At 39.3% G+C, this 23,185-nt stretch overlaps 1 protein-coding gene across 1 annotated transcript in view; it reads right to left on the bottom strand.

The window, feature by feature from the left end:
* LOC121512451 (CUB and sushi domain-containing protein 1-like) overlaps positions 1–23,185 on the bottom strand; it is an 821,118-nt gene that overhangs the window by 607,753 nt on the left and 190,180 nt on the right. Inside the window, exon 2 of the mRNA XM_041791732.1 lies at positions 21,865–22,081. Coding sequence (XP_041647666.1) covers positions 21,865–22,081 — 217 coding nt within the window. The remainder of the gene's footprint in view (positions 1–21,864; positions 22,082–23,185) is intronic.

Here is a 23,185-nt window from a genome sequence, read left to right on the forward strand (position 1 = left end):
CATCTCCTCTTGAGAGCAGCCAGGACAAAGCTTGAATTGTTACTTATTACAAATCTGCGTCATCACGATGTTATTTTGGCAAGCTTAAGACCACATGACTACAAATAAATGACTCAAAAATCAATTTACTTTTCAGGCTCATACCGCTGAAGTAAAGTAGAGTGAGGTCTACATGTAATGAGTACTGTTCAACTGCTGAACAGATGAGTAGCTGCTACTCAGTGGGATGTAATAGACCAAGAAATGATGGCATTTGTGTTGCGGATGTAAATTCTTAACAGCAGAGGAAGACTTGGCCAGCTATCTGTTGAAGCTTACTCCTGGCTATACCAAAATGTAAAGAACCTGGCATCTGTCCACAGTTACTGTTGACCATGATCGATGACGGATTGATATCAGTTAATACGGTCATACAGTGTGCCTCATGCACGTGACAAAGTTAGCTGAAATAGTGGAAAAAACAAGAGAAGATGCAGAGAGGAGAGAAGCAGAGAAAGGTTTGACAGCAGATTAAATGAACCAGGAAGTTAAAGTTACTGACCAATGAAGTAAAAATGACTCATAACTGGTAGTGTCACAGTGTGTGTGGGTGTGCATTGTGCAGGTGCGCAGATTAAAGCTAGCTGACCCGTTTCTTTCTCTATCACACACACTCACTGCAGCACAAACCTTACCCTTTAGCCTCTTCATTGAGTTTCTTTTTGTCTCCGTTTTCTCTCTGTGTTACTCTCTCTTGATTGTGCTCCATTCGACAAACCTCACAGTGTCTCCCTGATAACCTTTCCCTGCTCTTCCTTTCTCTGTCAGTCAGTATGCAAAGAAAGAACAAAGCCATGCATCCTTCTTTTTCCAGATTCAAATATCTCAGCCAGTCTGCAAATGTGCAGTTTCCCTGCATTGCTAATAGAAACATATTTCATTTATTTTTCTGTGATCACTTTATCAACCATCATCGCCATGTAAAGGAGGCATTTGGCTGACATTGCCTTTCCACAGTTCTGCATGTTCAAACCACAGCCCACAGCACATATCTACAGCATTAACAGGCACTTTATGTACCATTCTTTCTTCTTAAAATATATTTTAGTGTTGGTAGATTATGCAGATTACTATTTTTGTTTTTGTAAAATGATTTTAGCTCTACAATTCAAATATTCAGTTAATTTGTTGCCTTTTCACTGAAGGGGACACTATGCAAAAGTCACTTTTTCAGGCTTTTCTAACAAAAATATGTACAAGAGCCCCCCTCAAGTATGAGAACATGCCACCCCCACCACCCCACCCCCCCACCATCTTTCAGAAAATGTGTGCTGAAACAAGCCATTCTCAGATTTTCCCTTCATGATGTCATGTGGGGAGTAAGCATCACCCCAGGTTAGGTTGGCCCTCCCCACTTGGAAGAAAGTGCCATCTTCCTCTCCTGATCTTCCTCTCAGCTGGCACTTCAGTTCTTTTCTGTTCAAAAACAACATTTGTATACTGACATATCTATAGTCACCATGGTTCACGGATTTTACTCCTTCGGTAGGGGCGCATCTCGGAACCGGCTACGTCACGTGTTATGTTGCTCTGATTGGCCCGTAAAGATGTGACAGAACATTCATCTAATCACCATCTGAGTTTTTTTTTTTCAAAGGTTCTGCTGTCTATGAGTGGTTTTCCAGATGGATCTGTGAAACAAATCTGTGAAACAAATCCATCTGGCCTGCCAGGTTAGTTTTACACCGGCAGAAACCCTTAGGGTGCTTTCACACCTTCATCATTTGGTCCAGACTTTCTGACTTTTCAGTTTGATCCAAACCTTAATGGCATGTTTAGATGGCATGGCCAAAGCTTGGTCTGACCAAAAGAGGTGGTCTCAGTCTGGACCAAACTGAAGGATTGAGGATTGCCATGGCTTACAGGATTGCACACCGTCTTCTTCTAATGAGGAGGCTCATAAGGTGAACTCAAGCTAGCCTTATGTACTGCTCTTCAAATTCGCACTGTTGTCAGTAGTTAATCAATGATGGTGGAAATTACTATTTCATTAATTTTTTTCTACATGCAAGCTACACACATTATTCATTGTGCTGACATCAGACACCTGCCAACGAACCAATCAATGTAAACATCAGAGACACCCAGCCTACATGGATGATGATATCACATAGGTTTGTCATGTAAAGTCTGTTTTCAGTTATTTCAGTGTGAAAGCTAAACCAGCTGAACCAAATATAGAAAATGTAACAAAAACACAAACCTTGGTCTTTCAGGTGTGAAAACAATCTTACACAGAGCCACTTTGCAGGTAGTTAATGCAACAAAGGAAACATCAGAAAGTACGGGACAGGGCTCTAAAACAATGGTAGCCATAATACATTCAAAGCTAGATGTACAATTAGACAAACAGCATGAGGACTAGGCTATCATTTCAATTGCTAGAAGAAAAAAAAATCTGGATATATTCAACTACAGACACATCACTCTTTAACCAGCCCTCTCTGAATTCATCTACAACTCTACTGCAGCAGCTCTACCAATGCTCTCACTTGGATTACCATAAGGTAGTGCAGAAAAGGGTTTATCCATATCTATAAATCCCATAATCCAATAATCCCATCATATTTGTGTATTATGGAATCACAGGTTGCCTTAAGTCCAAGAAAAGAAGTACAACACTTGAAAGTAAAGAGGATGTCTTTGACTAAGCTGCAAGGAGCAAAGAACAGCGGCAAAAACCGATACAACAAATAAACAGAGGTGCCATTAGGATTCCAGGGGTTTCTAAGAGCTGAGACTTAAGGGGAGAAAACAGTGATTAGCTCTTTGCACGCATGCACAAAATGCACCAAATTTTCCCAAAATTATGAGCGTGAGCTGAATCAGAGAATGCAAATGGCTTGATATTTCATCCTGACTCCATTCAAACCTTTGCTTGCCAGCCCCTGAGGAAAATTTCTTGGTGGAGTGAACCAGTGTCTGAAGGCAGCAGGTAATCATGTGTCCTAACCCACTTGATGTGTTTCTGAAGTGGAGAAGAGCTTAAACTGGCACAGCTCAGGCCAAAGAAGCTGGATCATGGAACAGAACAACATTATTTGGTGTAATTTCTGACATAAAGTTGAAAAAATGAGGGGATACGATATTAGCAATTTGTACCAAGTCCTTCCTATCTGAGTTGATCTGCTGTGTTTAGCTTGACACACATCGGAAGCCCATCATTCAAAAAAGATCAAGCATGGTCCGATCTAGTGTGGAGTAGAGCAGACTAGAGCTTCTGGCCCAGGTAGGAGATGGGTCAGCATGTGCTTTGTAGGCATTATAGAGGGTCAAATCAGCTCTAAAGTGCATCCTATGGAATTTGAATGCAATAATCAGGAAACTTCACCACAAGCAAACCTGTGGGTAAAAGGTGGTTGTATGACATGATCAATGTGATCTTTGGGTACATAAAAAGGCAGATTTATGTTATTTTTTTCACATCAGAATGATCTTTTCCATTAGATACAAAGTCATGGAGTCTGTTGCTTGTCCACCATCTTGGATTTCTGGTAGCTTTTTTATACAATCATTTACCTCATAAGATCCCACTCCATTCCACAGGGAGAACTTCCCTCTGTGAGGGATGTGTGAACTCAGGAAAATTTCAGAGGTAGGTTTGTCTAAAACTTAGTAGACATGAGTGCATGTGTAAAAACAGCCACAGTGAAGTTTTCGCTGTGAGATTCTGATGTTTTGCGCACATGTAAACTGCAGAGAGTTGTTAGTCTCTGTACTCAGTCACTGCATCCATGCTGGCTGTGAGGGGCTCCTACTTAGCATAACATCATTCTAAGAGATGAGGGATGAAAAAAACCACACTGGCCTCATTCTCTGTGTTTTGTGATCCTTCAGCAGTCAAATTAAGTGGGGATCTTCCGAAGCTACAGTCTTTGAAGAACAACACTTACTCGTTGTGTTTCCCCCTCATAACTATGTCGTGCTGAACCAGAGCAGAACCAGTGTGATACAGAGAGGTCGTCCTTTAACCACTGTGTTTCCTTACAGTCAATTTAAAGGCAGTTTTGTATTTGTGTGGTGCTGGCATTAACAGTTTGGGATTGTTTTATAAGGGTGCACCCATGTGTGTGTTTTCACAGTTATATGACCTTTTCATAATTATGTTAATTACATATAGCGATACTAAGTGCCTTAATCAATGTACTATGTAATTATCTGTGTCTGTTAATGCTGGTGCTTGACTGAACATGCGTAACCATGCACTCATACAGAAAAAATAGTGTGTGTGCCAAATACACAGAAGTGATAGCCTCCTTTAAAGGTGTACAGGCAACATTTTAGAAATAACAGTAATACACATAAATACACCAAATCCATGGCATGTGCCAAAGAGGTCTTACTTTATTATTATTAAACAAACTTTGTCAACAGTGCACAATAAAGCCTTTTCTCTTGCACATGCAAACATTAGACTAATCGTGATGTTGGTCATACAATCAGACCAGACAGGACTCTCAGCACACCATGTGGTTATTTTTTTATGTGTACGTTAGTTGTGTCAAAAAAAGATATTATTTCAGTTATAACGCAAGATGTGACTCTTTCAGCAGAAGTAGTAACAGTCATTGTGGCTGAAACTGATGAAAGAAAGAAGGCGATATAACCTTGGCAAGTTCTTTTACCTTTGTGAAAGTTGATTCTTTGTCCTTTCATAAATAGCACTCTTTTGGATCTATCTGTTTCTCAGCAAAGTAACATGGTTTAAGCACACACACACCTGCATCTGCACCCAACCATGCACTAATTTACCAGCCTGGGTAGCACAAAATGACTTGATTGGTGGTAGCGTAATTCCCTCCGCCAAGGAGGTTATGTGATCGGGTGGGTTCGTTCGTTCATTAGTTCGTTCGTTCTTTCGTTCGTTTGTTCGTTAGTTAGTTAGTTAGTTAGTTTGCTTGTTTGTTAGCAACATAACTGAAAAAGGTTGTGGATGGATTTTCACGAAACTTTCAGGAAATGTCAGAAATGGCACAAGGAAGAACTGATTAGATTTTGGGACTGATCCAGTAATTTTTTGAAGGATTCTTTACTATTGGGAGATAGGACTAATGGCGGAGGTCTGCGCTGTTACCACTTTACACCAGAAGATGGCAGACATGAGTAACTTCAATCCCAGCAGCATGTTTTTGGTGTCTTTCTATTCAAAGTTTTGGAGTTTATAGAGTTTGAAAGACGCATGCCCGGTTGAGGAGACCAGTCAGAGCGTAACAGACATAAAGACAGCGGATTGTAGCAAGAATACTCACAATGCTGGGAGGAATAAAGGAATATTCACCCTCTGCCATGACTTTCAGTCATCCAGTGAGACCATGGGTGCTTCCACCATGACAGTCCACACGTAGCAAGGCCAATGCTTTGCCTAACCGTGTCTCCACCCCACCAGGGAGGGAGTAATTGGCAAATTAGATTTTGGGAATGATCCAGATCACCGTCTGGATCCAGGAATTTTTTTGAAGGATTCTTCACTATTGGGAGATAGGGCTAATGGCTTTGCTTCGTGATTGTGGCATGATGCGCTTCTTTCGGAGATCTTGTAGCCTACTTAACTTTGTCTGACAGCTTATATTTAAGTGATTTCTTGATTTAACAAATCTGGCAGTAATCAGGCCTGGGTGTGGCCACTGAATTTAAACTCAGCTTTCCAAGAACTGTGGTTTATCACAGTTAACTCACGATTTAACAAGGGGGGCAATTACTTTATCCCACAGGGCCAGAGAGGGTTGGATTTTTTTTTCTCTTAATAAATGAAATAATCATTTAAAAACTGCATTTTGTATTTACTTGGGTTGTGTTTGTGAGATCTTAAAATTGGTTTGATGATCCGAAACATTTATGTTTGATAAATATGTGAAAAGTCAGGAATCAGAAATTAGGCAAATATTTTTTCGCGGCACTGTGTGGATGTTCTTCAACCTTGCTAAATGAGTTGATTCTCAACTTTTAAAATGTCATTAATATGCTGGTGATTGAGTGAAAACATCTGTTTATATAAGCAGACTACAGATCCTGTTGTTGCAGAGCGATCCCAGTAGTTTTCTGACATTTGACCACTATAATCCTCTCTAGAAAAAAAGACACAGAGCTCTCCTTTTACTCTCCTTAGTCAATAAAGAACTAAAACCCATGTGGCAAGTTATGGCTTTTTAATTATTTGATGCTTAAAACGCAATGCAATAGCATTTAATCACTTTGCTACAGCTGCATCTTAATCTACTTCAATTCAAACACAGAGCTTGTTTTCACCCAAACAGTGCTGTGGACACTCTGGAGAGCGGGCATTGCACTGTTTCTTTCATTTTGTCTCACCCCAAACGTTTGGGAGATCATAGACTTTGCTTGCTTATACTTTTGTGTTATACAGCTATTTAAACCTATCACACAGTTTTCCCTCTCAAACATGCAAACTCATAATTATATCAGGTGTGAAGTCAAAACCAACCATATCAGGTCATATTATGCTGCTTATTCTTGTAAAAGTAGTACAGGTGCACTTGTGTGAGCAAACGTTTCTCAGCTAGGCAGCAGATGATCCATAGGGGACAGAGAGAGAGAGCTACATGTGAAGAAAAGACGCTCTAGTCTCAAGGTTTTATCACCATTCTACCTCAGTGATCTCATCTTCAGGGACTAATACTGCACCTGCTGATAGTCTCGTGCAATTTCACTACCAGATTAAGTTTTCTTTATGACATAACAAATATCAGCAGAACAAAAAAGGAAACACAGGTTAGTGCTACTCTTGTCTGATCGCATTGTCTCAACATTGTCTTAAAGCAAAAATCAAATCTCTCTTTTATTCCATTCATTCCAATTTAATCCAGTTCAGCTGGCTTTGCTAGCATGGAAAACATCCTCAGTTTCATTACCAATGCAATGCACAAACCTATCATAATATTAATTAAAGGAAAAAGGTATTATAATCAGTTTTTAAAAATGGGTTTAACTTTAAAATTATGGTTAGATAATGCAGAAATCTATAAAAAGAAATCTATAAATCTTCTATAATAAGTCATTTATATGTGTTTTCTTAAATTTTCACAGTCCTGTTTAAGATGGTGTGGTATTTGAGGCTCTTTTGGGTCACAGCAGCTCCCATGATGTGTTGCAACATTTGCACACTGTTGCCTTTCACCAAGCAGATATGGAAGCTTCTGTTCATGCTGGTGAATTGTTTTGTTTGCTGGTGAAAAGAGGAAAACAATTCTCTCTGATGTCATTGTATAAAGACATGTGGTTAGAAATTGCAGCTCTGGGGTGCAGATAGCTTTGCGGTTCGGTCACGCCCCATGTACAGAGACAAGTGGCTTTGGTTCAAGTCTGGTTCAAGGCTCCTTTCCCGCATGTCCCTCCCCAACTCTCTCATCCATCGTTGCAGCTCTATCCACTGTCCTCTTTTCTAGAAATAAAGGCATACAACGGCCAAAAATATATCTTTAAAAAAATGAAAGTGCAGCTCTGTTTCCACCTCCTGTTGGCTGCAGTGGATGCATAGTCTTTCCTCTTTAGGGATCCAGCTTTTTCTATGGCGTCCTCTCTCCATGGTGAGGTTGAATGTGGTCAAACATTTCCTCAGCCATGGATCAGTCACAGTGCTTAAGTATTCTGCAACTGCATATTCCCTATCAAGGGAAGAATAGCATTCAAGTTTGCTTTGTTTTTTGATTGCTTCTTGTCAATGATGAGTTAAATACTTTTCTTTTTGTTGTTGGGAAATTCTGCTTTAAGCTGGTTGGTCAAAAAGAGAGAATTTTTCTACACAGACATTAAGGAACAGTCCTTTTTGGATTGATTTACGGGTCGTTAGCATGTGAGAAAATAAACATAATAATATGTTCGCACTGGGCAATAGGAACTGCATGCTTTACTTAATAACAGATAGCATGTAACATAGTTAGTGTAAGGCATTACAGTGTTAGTTTGTACTAAGACAGTAATGAAATAGCTGCAGTGTCTTCTTTTGCACAGAGAATAGTTGTAACGTTGATTGTGGTAGAAGAGACACCCAGTGCTGTTTATTTCAGTGGACAAAATACACAGAAGGGATTTTTAGTGTGCACAGTGTTTGTGCTGATAAAGGTCTAAGGAGGGCAGATGTGTTTGTACTCAGTGCTAAAGAAATGCATTTGCAAGAAGTTCGTGGTCTTCTGAGGAACTCATTAATTTGCTGGAGTATGGGTCAAATACAGAGTAAAAAATCTCCCCGCTGGGATCAAAAAGGCATCACTTAACTGGTGAAATTGCAGGCCCAAGTTCAGCCTGACAGATCACTTCTGCAAACGCCTCATGTGCAGCTGCCTCAGTGGATCCACAGCGAGTTGCTGACAGAAGAGCCGCGGGGTTCATGACAGTGAGAATGTCAATGGTTTGCTTTGCTTTACCCTCTGACCTGACTCTATAACAGCTCACAGTGTGGTTCTAAGAAACTTACTTTAAATCTGAAAAAGTCCAGCTGCAACTCAGAAATTCAAAAGTTTATTTTATATTTGACACTAGGAAGATTGGTCCAAACAAGGTTTAAAAAACAAAAACTACCAAGTCAGGTTAGGAAAAGATTTTTGGAAAAGGACAGAAAAATAAACTGTAAAAGTGAAGTAAAACAAGTGCTTCTCTTAGGGAATAGGAGCTTCGCCACTATAAGGTTACAGTCTCAGAATCCATCACCTATCATCAAACCACATATGCTCAGCCGTAACAGCAGCTCTTATGTCAGTGTGGATGAGTATTGTAGGAACAACTTCTCCCAGCAACAACACAAACTTTTAGGCTCTAACACCTGACAGTAAAACTCCCCAACTCTTTTTATGTACCAAAACAAACATTCATTTAATTACCTTACTCCAGGCAAACCAAGAATCAAATCCAGTGTCAGCAGGTGTGACAATGGATCAAAGAGCATACACTACAGAGGATTTTTAAAGTTTATGCCCCTTGAAAATGAATATGACAGTGTCATGTTAACATTCTGATTATGGCATTCAGATTATTTTCAGATATATTACACATTAAGGTACTGTATCAGAGACAGCTATACAACAGTTCGGTGACCAACTTCACTGTCATCACTAGTCAAAATCAAATAAGGTATTATTATCGTTTAAATATTATATATGTAATGGATTGCTTTGTGTATAGTGTGGAGCCATTTGACGGTGTTCAATCTTGAAAATGGAGATAATGATGTAATCAGTAGCTTTGTTGGGTTATGCTAGGTCTTTTACTCAACATAAACACATATGTAGGTGTTAATGTGCAAGAAGGATGAAGGCTTGTGTGCTAGCACTGCTGACATCAGCTGTGAACCAGCAAAGGCTGTCATCTATTCAGGCAAGATAATACAGTTCATCAAGGCCAAAGATAAGGGGGAAAAGGGCAAAATTATACTTACATTATGCTTTTTATCTGAACACTAAAAATGTCCTATTAACAAGGATTACTAGGATGTTACATTATTATCATCATGATATAGAAGGTGATGGCTTAAATAGTTAATTGTCAGTATCAATTGATATGGACATTTCTGCCAATATCAACATACAAATGTTAATAGACACAGTATTTATGAGTATGTTTGAAGAGCTTTAGGCAGGACCAACGGACCTGTGTCAGAGGAAGGGTTTTTCTTAGCCCATCCTCATTCCTTAAACTTTTATGGAGGTTTTTCTTTTTTTCAACCTACAGCTTTAAAGTGTTTTAAGAAATTAAGTGTTAGGTCTGAAGTACTATTTAAAACCGGAACTGAAAAATTTAATCCATCAATATCAGCATATTGGCAAAATTCAATATTTTGCACTGCTAAAAATTCAACATTTATGTGTTGTTGTTTTGGTAAATTGTAGTCTGTTTCAAACTGTAAATCCCATTGTCTTAAAATAGTATAAGCCTGTTTTCTCCTGTTATATTAATACTATGTGGAGGAAATCTGAACTTAACTATTAGGCCTTTCGAGCCATTGGCTATTTATTCAACATTTTTTCTCACCTAGACTTCTCTGCTTAAAAAAAACTTGCAAAACATCAACCCCGAGGTGCACAGTCAAGCTCTACACATATCATTTAAATGGGCAGCCAAATTAAAATGGTGGAGTTTGCAGTAATTTCACTTGGATTTTAAAAAAAGTTAAAGTTTGGACTCTAAATACAAAAGAAAATACTAAACCTAGATAAGAACTCTTGATGACTAATGACTAATTTAATTTAATTTTTATTTATTTATTTATTTTTTTTTTTGGGCACAAACTTATTTTCCCATCTTTTGGGTGCCAGAAATTGAAAAAAGAATTCTGTGAAAAAAAAGTCTTCAATGTATTCACATATTTACAACAGATTCCTCATACTTGTTTGCATTGGTTGTTTTTGTGCCATTATTGAAAGCAGCTCCTGACTGCAGAGACACAGAGGACCGCGCCACAGGCTCTCTGTCTCTCTTTCTCTCCACTATGAACTTTTCAGGTCTTCTCCTAAATGATCTATGGGCAAAGACATGCCCAGTTTCGTAAAGTGTGACGCTATGACAGAACAGCCTGCCATTGGTTGCCAGAGCCTTTCGCAAAGCATTGTAGGACAACAATATGGTGAGTTAGCATGCTAAGCTAGCAGCAGCAACGATCAAAAATGGATAGATGTTACTCATCGGATTTACTGGACTGCATTTCATGTTTAAAGACTCCAGAAAGTCACCCGAGTACCGGGCTCATTAGAAAAGCTTCTGTAAAGATTATGAAGGCATAGCATCATTAATATCTGGTTGAAAAGTTATTTAACTTTTTGGAGCCTGGGTTTCTTCTTGCCATATACAACAATGTCGACATCAGAGGATTAATGTTGGTCTGTCCACAGCCATTCCAGGATCTGCCTAAAAGTCGGGATTGCTATGAAGGGAATTGATGCAAACATTATACTGTTAACAATCTTCAAAAGCTGATCAAATCCCGGCAGGGTGAATCTGAGCCAGAGGGAGGCACTGGCACTCTTTATTCAGCTCATATTTGTTTCTATTTTTGTATCCCATTGGAAAGGACCCTTATTGAGTCTTTCAGGGGCCAGGCCATTTTTGGGCCTGCAGCTAATTACAACAATAACTACACAAGATATGTAGCTTTTTTAGACTACTTGTTTGACTACGAGAAAGTTGAACTCCTTTTTTAAAATGCTGTTACAAAATTTGTTTTGCAACTAACTTTATGTTACAAAGGCATACAGCTTTCATAAAGTTGATCAAATATTTAGATTTGCAATGTGTGCCATTTTAAAATTCATCTGATTAAAGTATTTTTTCATCACAACCTTTCAGGCTAACTACTGACTATAAAAACATCTCTCTTGTACCTGGGCTGCATTGGTGTCAGTTGAGGCAGCAGTGGATTATGATGAGGACAGGTTTTACAGTGAAAAGCACTGAAATTTCACAAAAACTTTCCCAACTACTTATTCAGCAGTTTCCTGTTTTTCACTTTCCATCTTTATGGGAAGTTTGTTTCAAAAAGCGAAGATTTTCAAGTGAAAGTCAATGGCAGTGTCTGAAGAAAGAGTTTAAAAAGCAGCTTCCCCCTTTCGTAATAGAATCTGAGACACAGACAGAGATTGATCAGTGGCCCCAGTTTGAGAGAATCTTTCCATTTTCAGAGGTAAATATTTTCACAGTGCTGAGATCAGTCATCGTAGAGAGGTGGATAGAGACGAGTTAATACTGCTGACGCACAGCTGCAGCTGCTCAGAGGAAGCCACAGATGATGGGTCAGCCCTTCTTCCTCCTCTATTTTTGAGATCGCAGAATTCCCACACAGAGGATCTGAAAGATATACCCTTTCTCCTCTTTGTGAACAAACCGAGGCCAGTCAGCTCCTCTTGGTTACATCCCACCGTCCATGTGGGCAGTCTGATGGGTTCATACGAGGAAGTATTGCATCATTCATCCAGAAGCTGAGAGGAGGAGAGGGTTTTAGGTCAACTGGCTGACCACTGCCCTTGCTGAGCTCAGCCGTGGAGCCGGCAGCAGCAGATTAACTTGAGCTCCTATATTTATGTAAAAACATCAGTTACACTCCGATAAGGGTTGGTTGTGAATGAATAGCTCCTGACACTCAGCGGGAGCCGAGGGAAGCCTCACAAGCTGAACGTAAGCTTGGTCCACAGTGACAAGCACCCTGAGGGCATAAAGGGCAGTGGTCTCACTTAAGCTGTCTCTTCACACTTCTGTCCACACCATTCAAAGAGGTGCTAACATCAACAGATGAGCAAAGCTCACAAGAGAATGCGCCTGCACCTTACAGCGTAGTCATTTGATCTAAATCCCTCCAGGGTTTGGTCAATGAACTCAAGCACAGAAGCTTCTGATGGTTACTAATTCAGACCTTTTAACTGAGCAATAGAATTTCTACTGGTATGTTAGACTTTCCAAAGGGTGGCAACTAACTGCAGGGCTTATTAACACCAGTACCAAGCTGGCAACGGGTTTAGCTTTGACCGGTTACAGTCCAATTTAGAGCTACAGCTATCTGCATCAGCAATGCAGGACAAAAAAATCTGTTTATTCTTATCTGTTCCCTCCAATTCTGAATGTAAAACATGAGTGAAGCTTCTAGTTTCAAAGGTGAAGCCAAGGGGGAATTGCCTTAAGCTTGGTCACTACACTGTTTGCAAAATTGTTTGTATGAAACCAAAACTAAATCTCATTATCATTTAAATCCAATAAACATCCTCCCAATGAGCTTGTTTCAAGTCCTTTTCAATCAAAGGTGACTCATTATACCCTTTTCCAGCTTCAAACACAGTCTCCAGAGGTCTAAATGAAACATCTCTGCCGCTTTGGTTAAAATATCCAGCATGTATAAAAGAATTTGGTCACACCTGTTAATTATTGAATTCAGGTCTGTCATTCAGACACATTTTCACAGGTGTATCAAGCATCTAGTGAATGCAGTCTCAAATAGCAAACATTTATGATACAGAATGGGATGCTCTGAAGAGCTCGGTGACTTCAAGCGTGGTATTGTGATAGGATACCACCTTTGCAATAAGACAGTCTGAGAAATTTCATCCTTGCTGGATCTACTACAATCAACAGTAAGTGAAGAAGTAAGAAAGTGGAAGCGTTTAGGAACAACAGCAACTCAGTCACAAAGAGGGATAACATGTAAAATCACAAAGCGAGTTCAAGGACTGTGTTCTGTCTTCAACACATGTGCCGTATATATCTTCACAAAAAGCTAAACTCTTTCTTAACTTCAAGATTCTGAAGACCTTGTCAGCTTGTCCACTTGTTTATTGAAGGTGTTGAAAAGTGTGAAACTAATACATACAAAAAGCACAAATCAATCGTATGCTCCCTTTAACTTGTACACAAGCACAACGTAATATACACACATGAATTACATCTGTTTTTAATCTTCTTTCTCATAATGAACTAAAGTATTTATTTCTATGTATTTTTGTGTAGTTTGATGTGGGGAAACTCAACTGGCCTGCACAGAGCCCTGACCTCAACTTCATCAAGCACCTTTGGGATGAACTGGAACCGACATTGTGAACCAGCCTTCTCGTCCAACAACAGTGCCTGACCTCATAAATGCTCTACAGATTGAATGAGCACAAATTCCCACAAAAACACTCCAAAATCTTGTGGACAGCCTTCTGAGATGCGTGGAGGCAGTTATAGCTGCAAAAGGGGGCAACTCTATATTAAAATACATGTTTTTGTATACAATGTCATTACAGTCTTAATTGATGTAATAGTCAGATGTCTGAATACTTTTGTCCATATAGTGTTTCAAGCTCAAAAGGAGGTTTTGGACCCCGTATACACCAGCTCTACAAGCCTTTCTTTGGTGTGTCTCTTTAAATGAAAATGAGCTCCTTCTCATCTTGCCCCACTGTGCTAAAACCAGCACTCCTGTGTGCTTAGATGGCTGTGAAAACCCATGGTTGGAGATGGGTATTATCATAATTACTCAGTGGGATGTGAAAATGAATGTGGATTTTAAACATACCATCAGATTTCATGTCTCCAGACATACAGTACATAGACCATGAATTGACAACTTCTTTGACACTTAGTGGGTCTGTAGACACTATTATACAGTGTGTCTCTTTTGAGGAAGGTTGCTCTAGGAGTTGGGTGAAAAGATGAAGCAGGGTTTGGTTTTGGCTGGGCTACCAGGTACAATAATATGTCCTCCTAATATGATCACTTCTTGGGCAAATACACTAGATGGGAAAAACAAAAATATAGAGAGGGGTCCGACTGCTGATGCCCCTTTCAGGCACGAAGCAAAATATTTCACATCAAGCAAATCTCTGACATTAAATGGGATACTTGCTGTAATTTCTCTTATCCATAGATGCGAGTGTCGAACAGCTCTGGTTTAGCTCAGTGAGAGACGAGAGCTCAGTGTTGTCCTGGCAGGAGCATTCTGCAGCAGGTGATCTGAGAATAGCCGAAGGGCTTGAGGCTCAGGTGAGTTCCTAGTACACTTTGCTTTTGTGTCCTCAGCCCACAGCTGCAGTTCTGGAGAGCACTGGACATTGTTGGTTCAGCTGTCGTTTCACCTTATGTACGGACTGCAGACAGCACACTCTGGTGGTTCCACTATCCCAGCAGAAGCACGCTTCAGGCCAAAAACTTTCAACGCACACAGACAGCAGGGGTCGAAGGTGCTGTATTTGCAGAAATAGGCTTGGAAATGTTGTCTTTTACAGAGGCTAAAGAAAGTCCTGTACAATCAAGAGTCATGTATGTCTGATGTTTATCTGACCATAGCAAAAGCATCAACTTTGACAGGCACTGATTTTAAGATAAATGATGAAAGAAAACAGAAAAAGAGATTTCAGTTTAAGAGACAATATTATCTTTCTTTCTATTGTTGAAGGGTTTAAAGCTGACTGCGATGGGTCCAGGCATCAAATTAATCCAAATATTTTAGTTCATGAAAAACCCATTTTTCATGTGGCATATAGCATCCAGTTTCTACATAAACACCACAATAACAACAATAATTGTATTCCTGAAGGCTGACTGTATTGTCTTACCCTGAGTTTTCAGCCAGTTCTTTGTCATTGATAACAGTTATTGACAACTGTGTTTATTTCAGCCTTGACTATCAAAACAAGTGTTTGTGCAATAGCAGCCATTCTTTATGCAGGCCTCCACACAGCTACCACTTAGTGAAGTCTACGGTCTATGGTTTTATCCTTCAGGTACTGGAGAACAAATAAAGAATTCCACTCAAACACTAACACATAAACACAGCTGCTCAATATTTTCAAGGAAAAGAACCCACTGTTATGTGGAACTGCAACACAAACCTCAAACCCAACTCAATGCATCCCCGCTCTCACCTCCTACACAAGAGAAGAGCGCTTTGAATGAGCCTTCTTCACTCTCTATCTGCCTCTTCTGCATCAATACTGTAGTCATGCAACCCACCAAATATTGAGCCTCCATTAAATCTTCAATGGTTTAGACTTCCTTCACATATTTGCCTTCACAAACAAAGGAAAATAAAGACAAGCCTTCAAAGGGATAGTCCTTTATCACTTAGGAAGACTGATATGCCTATATGTGGCTTGTTGTGATGGAGAGGCCATTAAATCTACTTTGTTTGCAGAGTAAATGCCATTTAATCAAACAAGTCAACTCTGATTAAAATAAACAATAAATATGAAAAAAATGAAAAGCAAAAGTCTGTAGTTTCAGTTTGTCTGTTTTTAACAATGCTTGTAGAAGTTTCACATGATTTAGATCACATTAAACAAATAAATATGGATTCTTGAATGTTGAATGAAAGAAGTCGTATTTGTTTCCAGGGCTTAGCCCAAACTTGAGAGGGTCCAGACACATGATCCCTTTGGATATTCCTGCTTATCTGGCATTCATAAAAGCTATTTTCATCCTTAAGTTACTTTCCTTCTTAAGTAAAAATACTGATTTAAAATGCCAATTAATCTATTCAATGTTTTTGCAAAAATGATAGTTACACCTAAAAACAAACAAACAAACAAACAAAAAAAACAACAAAACTTTAAAGCCAACATAATTTTGAATATCTAATTGTTCTCTAAGTGTTTTCAAAAGTGCAAAATCTGGACAGTCAATTTTCAGGGTTTTTCTTACTCTATATCCTTCAGTGTTGGAGCTATTTGTCAGTGTTGATCCATTCAGTGTTAATCTAACTCTGTAGAGAGTCACTTGATCTAAGCAGCGCCCACTACCTTTTCAAATCTAGGGGTTTTCCCATCACGTCCGAAGGTAGAGTGTTTAGATGTGTTTGGATGTGTTTAGGTGTTGTGGGTTGTACAGGAATCGCTGTTGGGACCCCTCCATTCCTGTCCTTGATTCTGGTTGAGGACTAACTTTAAACTCAGCATGTATCCTCGCTCTGTGCCTGTCTCTTTGCGCCGTCTTTGTCATAAAACACCTGGATTTATCACAGGTATTCAATGTGAGGTGGCAGTTTTTATTAAGTATCAATATCGCATTGCTTTGTGTCAACAATTCAGTGTATAAGTACCTCAAATGTACACCCAAAGTGAAAGTGTTATTTTAACTGAGAACCTGTAAGGATTGTATGAACTCAAAAAAAAGGTTAAATTTACAATTGCACAGTGTCACTAAGCAGACACTTTGTCCAAAGTGATGTACATCTGAGAGTAAGAACAACACAAGCAAAGATCTAGACATGAGGAAACGACATCAGTAAGTGCTACAAGTGCTTCAAGACCAAGCGGACGTAGGTATTGCCATGTAGTGTCAGAGGCATGCACATGGTGTATGTAAGGGTTCTTTTTTATGATAACTGTCAATGCCATTGTCTTCATCGACAAACACTGACTGAAATACCAAGTGATCACTCACAAAAAGCTGGGTGCAAAACCCCCAGAGCAGGACAGGGTAAACCAACTATAGTTTGGAGACTTATTCTACCACTGGGAGCAACAGCAGAGAAGAGTCTTGTTGAGTGAAGAGCTTTCTGAGTCTCTAAAGAGCTGGGTCTTTAGCTTTATCTTGAAAGTAGAATGGGACTCTGTGGATCAAATGGGGTTGGATAATTCAAATTTACTACAATGGGAGTCAAACGAACACTGATGATTTCACTTCTAGCATGTTGAAGATCAATATTTTCACCTAAGCCTCTGGAAAAAGGGCAGGTAGGGTACACAGCAGAAGCCTTAATGTAGGTTCAGCGGGTTTTGGGTTAAATTTGCTTTTCAGAAACTGTTAATATTTTACCTTGGGTGTTAACTTTGAGAATTAAGCACAGTACAATGCATTTTTCATACTTAATACAGATTGCCTCCTTGAGTTGAACACCTGTGGGAAAGTATAGTGACCTCTTGCAAGGATGAAACAGAGCGACTTAGTCAGATCTAGGACTGCCCATTGATAAAGACCAACACCCCACACTTTTGTCCATTTATTGCTACAGGTGGGATGCCACATAACCCAGCAGGTAACTTCACCCATGGTGCAAAAGTTTCTAACATCAAGAACAATCCACCAGAAACATGAGCGAAGGAACCTCAGCAATGATCACTGTACAACAGGCAACATAAAACACATATAAAACACTTCTTAAACCAGCCTAACCACTCTGCCCAAGGGCATGATGGGAAAAGTCTGCCCAGATACCCCCCTCCCTCCGAGATTTGGAATGGCAGTGGGAGGAGCTTAGCTCAATTAACATTGAATGGATCAACAGTGATAGGTTACTCATACACTGAAGGCCAATGGTGCATTCACAGCAGAGTTAAAAATACTCTTTGTGAGTTTAAATCAACTCTGAGATGTTCAACACTGTGATTTCAACACCGCAGTTTCTGCTGTGAAGGAAGTCAGTAGAAAAGTTCATGATTGAAACTATTTGTTTTGGAAAAGAAAGATGCTTGGTTCCAGATGTAGATCTCCCTCTGAAAATGCAGAAACTGTTAATTGTTATTTCAATGTAATACTTTTTTTTGCACTGCATAAGATATGTATAGTATGTTGGAAGTTATTAAAAAGTAATTTGATTTTGTGAGTTTTGCTAACAGAATGAAGTCTTAAAGCTGTGATCTGCAGTGTACAATTGTTACATTTCTTTGCACTTATCTATCATAACACTTAGATGTTTCCTACATTTTAACAAAGCAAAGGTTGTAAGAGACCATTTAGGGCTTAAGCACTGTAAAACACATCTGGGTACCCCCGGATGGGGAGTTGGGGGGGGGGGGGGGGGGGTTAGGGTGGTTAGGGTTTGGGTCCCTCAGCTTATTAGAAACAAGTATGATGGGCTCCAAAGAAATCCCATTGGGAACCACTGCTGTAAGCCACCCCCAGCTCTGCTCATGTACACCTAAAAGTTTCTAGAAAACCTCAAGCAGACCACCCCTGTTGCTTGTTCATATATTCCTGTCACAGTTTGAGACTGTCAATGCTGGAGGAGGTTGAGGGTGTCTCGGGGGAAAGACATGACTGATGTAGAAATGTTGGACAAGCACCTGACTCATCTACTAGTATACTGGGAACATGATATGATGAAAATTGCATTATACCAATGCTATGTGCATTAAAAGAGACATACTGTCAAACAGGAAACACAATGGGTTCTATTTTGACAAAGCTCATGCTATCTATAGCCCAATGGCTTTGCCATGACTGTCGCTAATTTGCTATATTTATGGAGAGCAATCTGTAGGCAAACCCAGACAAAGCAGTCAGATAAACTGTTTGTTAACATGTTCAAAATAAAAAACATAAAATTAATAAAAAATGAAAAATTAAGTGGCTTGGTTACACATAGGTGTGCATGTCAGTTGGTGTATTGTTATTTTCATTGCAGATTTTAGTTCTATAGTAGACTGAACTTCAGTTGGCTTTTTAACTTCTCCCTTTTCACTCAGGACACTGTATGAATATGGTGGTGTAAGATTATAAGTCACATCTTCCTGGAGAATTTCCAGAAGATTAGAAACGATTAAAAAAGACATGGGGAAAACTTCTAAATGAGAAACAAAAAAGCAACTTCATTACAACAATCTCCACACACAACAAAAGGATCAGACAGGATTTATGTTGACTAATCTACTGTGCCTTCACATCAAAAAAAGGTAGGCTGTAAACATTTATATCTCTGTGAGAATCCTCAGATGTATTGTGTAATGTGTGCATAGAGGGCACAGGACAGTTTTTATTTATTTCTGTGGACTATGCATTCAGAGGCATTCATATGTGAGTGACAGTTATGTATGAGATTTATTAGAAATCCAACTCTCTGTTGCAAGAGAGCATGTTTACCTCTGTGTGTTGTGTTAGACAAATGTGCACTGGAGCGGGTGTGCATGGAGGAGGGCTGTAAACAAACAGAAACAAAAACTTCCACTCATGCTGTCCCATTAAAACCTTCATCAGAAAATGCACTGATATTAAACTATGCGGGTGTGCAACCATTGTGAATGGATTGAACTCTGTAGAGAGTTGTGAACTTGTCAATATACATCATACTTGCTTGAGTCCTCTAAATATTACACTGCCAAACAGACTTTAGACTTTAGGTGGTTTAAGGTGCAACTATTTTCTGCATCCTCAAAACAGGAACAAGTGCATTATGGATATAGAAAAAAAAATAAAAGGTTTGCTGCACACAAATACTGCTCTGTTCTGGGCCTACAATAGGGCTTACCGTAGCAGATTCATTACATGCACAATGAACACAAAGGTCATTCTGGTTTTAGAATACAGTGTCTATCAGAGGTAGTCACCCCTTTGGATGTTTTACCTTCTAATTGATTTTATAAATCAATCATGGTCAAAATGATTAGGCTTTTTTGACAAAATATTACAAAAAACACCTCTTAATGTCAAATTGAAAACAGATTTCTACAAAAGAAATGTCATTTGAAAAAAACTATGTAATGTAAAATAAGTGATGTCATAAATATTGACCCCCTTTAAGTCAGTATTTAGTAGGTGACCTTTGGCTGCAATTACAGTACAGAGTCTGTGTGGATAGATCCCAGTCAGGCTTGCACATGGTCACTGCAATTTTACTCCATTCTTCAGGCATGGGAGCAGACCTTTTGATGTCCAGCCACAAATTCTCTATTGGATTGAGGTCTGAGGTTTGACTCAGCCACTCCAGAACATTCACCTTGTTGTCTTTAAAACATTTCTGTGTAGTTTTTGCTGTACGCAACAGATCATTGTCTCCCTGGAAAACAAATCTTCTTCCAAGCATGCTTTATAACCTCTACCTTTAAAAGCCCTCCAGGGCGGACTGCCAAGTAGAATCTCCACAGCATGATGCTGCCACCGCCATGCTTCACAATAGGGATGGTGTGATGAGCAGTGTTCGGTGTCCGCCAAACAAAGCAGCTTGTCTGATGGTCAAAAAGCACAACAACGTTCTTCCACTTGACCATGGAGTCTCCCACATGACTTTTGGTGAACTCTAGTCCCGATTTAATCTGAGTTTTCTTAAACAGTGGCTTTCTCTTTGCCACTCTCTCATAAAGCTTTGACTGGTGAAAAAACCCTGGCAACAGCTGTTGTACACAGAGTCTCTCCCATCTCAGCTGCTGAAGCTTGGAACTCCATCAGAGTAGTTGTAGGTGTCTTGGTGGCCTTAGTCTCCTTCTTGTATGATCACCCAGTCTGTGAGGACGGCCTGATCTAGGCAGGTTTACACATGTGGCACATTCCTTTTGTTTCTTGATGATGGATTTAACTGAACTCAGAGGGATGGTCAGTGCCTTGGAAATGTTTTTGTATACACCTCCGACTTGTACTTTTCAAAAAGCTTTTTCTCTGAGTTGGTAGTAGTGTTCTTTTGTTTTCATGGTGTAATGGTAGCCAGGAATACTGATTAACCAGTGACTGAACCTTCCAGACATGGGTGCCTTTATACTACAATCACTTAAGACACATTCACAAAAAAAAAAAAAAAAAAAAAAATCAATAAAAGGATAAAACATCCAAGGGGGTGAATACTTTTTATGGCCCTGTAATAGCGTTGTCATCCCTTAACATACTAATGGATAATATCCCTGACTATATCCTGCTGTGGTCTCGCATCAGTCCGTCCTGATTTATGTGGGAAAAACTAGATGGCTGGAGGAACAGAAAGTCTGGTTGAATCATTCAGCTGTTTGGAAGTTCAGGGAGTTTAAACTAGTTTTGTGGGGCTTAAGATAAATATTTGTTCAGTATTTTACCAGAATGTTTTTGGCCAAACCTTTTACAAACCTTTTCAAAGATATTATTTTCCTATTTCTGAACTCTTCAGAATTGCTGAGTGCTTCTAGTGGACCTGCAGGATTGACAAAAATGCTTCAATGTAAGCCTTAGATATGAGTTGTATTTTTCAGTATCAAATTAAGTGAAACATTTTCATGAGAACTATGAACTTTCAAATATTTGTATCAATATTTTTGTAGTGTTTTTTGGTTAAAAAAAAAAAAAAAAATTTAGAGGACCCTCAAACTGCACAAAGTTTCTGCTTTGTAAAATCTCTTTTTTGCTTTGTCCAGCTCCTTTGTCACCATGAAAAAGAGTGGACCATGAAAGAACAAAAAAACACTCCTTCTTCAAAGTATTTATCGGATATGACAGAAAATCAACTCAAATTAAAGCTGACACTCACTGTGCTTTGAATTCATACTCAATGTGTCATATCCCATCTAGAAGAAATGCGTATTCAAAGAAATATGCTGTTGTCCAAATGCCAACTCTTCATTCAAAGAGGAAGATGAGAAGAGCTGGAGAAGAGGACAAACTTAAACAGTGAGAGTCAGAGAGGGTTTAAAGAAAAGAGAGAAAGAGGATGAGACAGCGAATGAATCCAAAAAATCTGACCTCATCTTCAGGTTGCCAGGCGATGGTTGTCCATCGTAAACTGATACAATATCAAAGTCTTCCTCCAGCGCCAGCGTGACGAAGGTTAGCTGGATGCGGTTCCTCTCCCCTGTTATTATCAGCCACGTACAGTTGGCGTAGTTGGGATACCCATGGGGGAAACCAGGCGACTCTATGGTACCATTCAGTCCTTGGACGACACCGCCACAGGACTCAGCTGGAAGAGAAAAACAGGGCATTAACATTTTAGTATTAAACCATATCACTTAGACGTGAGACCAGGCCTTTCATTCCACCCATTCATAAATCATAGTCTCTTTTTTTCTGTGGCCTTCTGATGCTTTGCCAAGCTCTGTAGAGTCTAGGACAAGAAAAAAGGACAAACTGTAGATTTATATCTCTGTACTGACTGTTAGACATGCATTTTTAAAATTCTGTCATCCAAAACCTTTAGAAAAAATGTAAACGACGGAAACACTGAGCACAGCTTAAATGTTCTCTATGTGCCAAGCCAAGTGTGAATAAAGGAACAAGCCTTTGTCCTTACATGCAGCCCTCTCATAATGCAACATAGCCCGTCTGGCTCCCATGACACTGAAACATATGCCATGTAGAGTTTTCATGCAAAGGAGCTGCACGTAACATCATACTGCATATGTGTTTATGTCAAATTCACAGCACTTACCCTTTAATCCTGACATGGTAAACTGTAATCTACTGATACATGGCCAGAGAAAGACCTGCCATGACACATATATGTACTCATGTGCAAAATACCATATGGTTTCACTTAACAGCATGTACCATGTGATTGCAAAGCTCATGAAAATCACATGGTATTAAACAACCTAGCATGAATTATACAGGCACGACCTCATACAACCCTGATACTGTCCTTAATAATGCATCAAATAGGAAAACATAGTAGGCCCAACCAGGCCTAGATCAAATGTATTGAGTCCAATCCAACTATTTTCAAAATATATTGTTCTGTATTTTATTTAACAGTCCACAGAATCAGCCAGTGCTGAATAATTTTATATGAATGCATGTGTCTGAAAAGGAGACTAATTTGCATACACAAGAACTAGATTTTATGCAGCTGAATGTTTTGAAGACTTCTCATGCTTCTTTTTACTGTAAGGTTAATTGAAAGAAAAATAGGCTGGAAATTAATAACAAATCTGCCCTGAAAGTAGTCAAAAGCATTGTTTGTGTTTATCCATGACAGAAAAGGCTAAATAAGTCAGATGAAGGGGGTCAGCAGCAATTTTAGAGGAAAGGAAAGCTTTCAGGTGCAAAAAAACAACATGTTTAAGCC

This window comes from Cheilinus undulatus, linkage group 1 (genome assembly GCF_018320785.1).
Source record: "Cheilinus undulatus linkage group 1, ASM1832078v1, whole genome shotgun sequence".
NCBI lineage: Eukaryota > Metazoa > Chordata > Actinopteri > Labriformes > Labridae > Cheilinus > Cheilinus undulatus.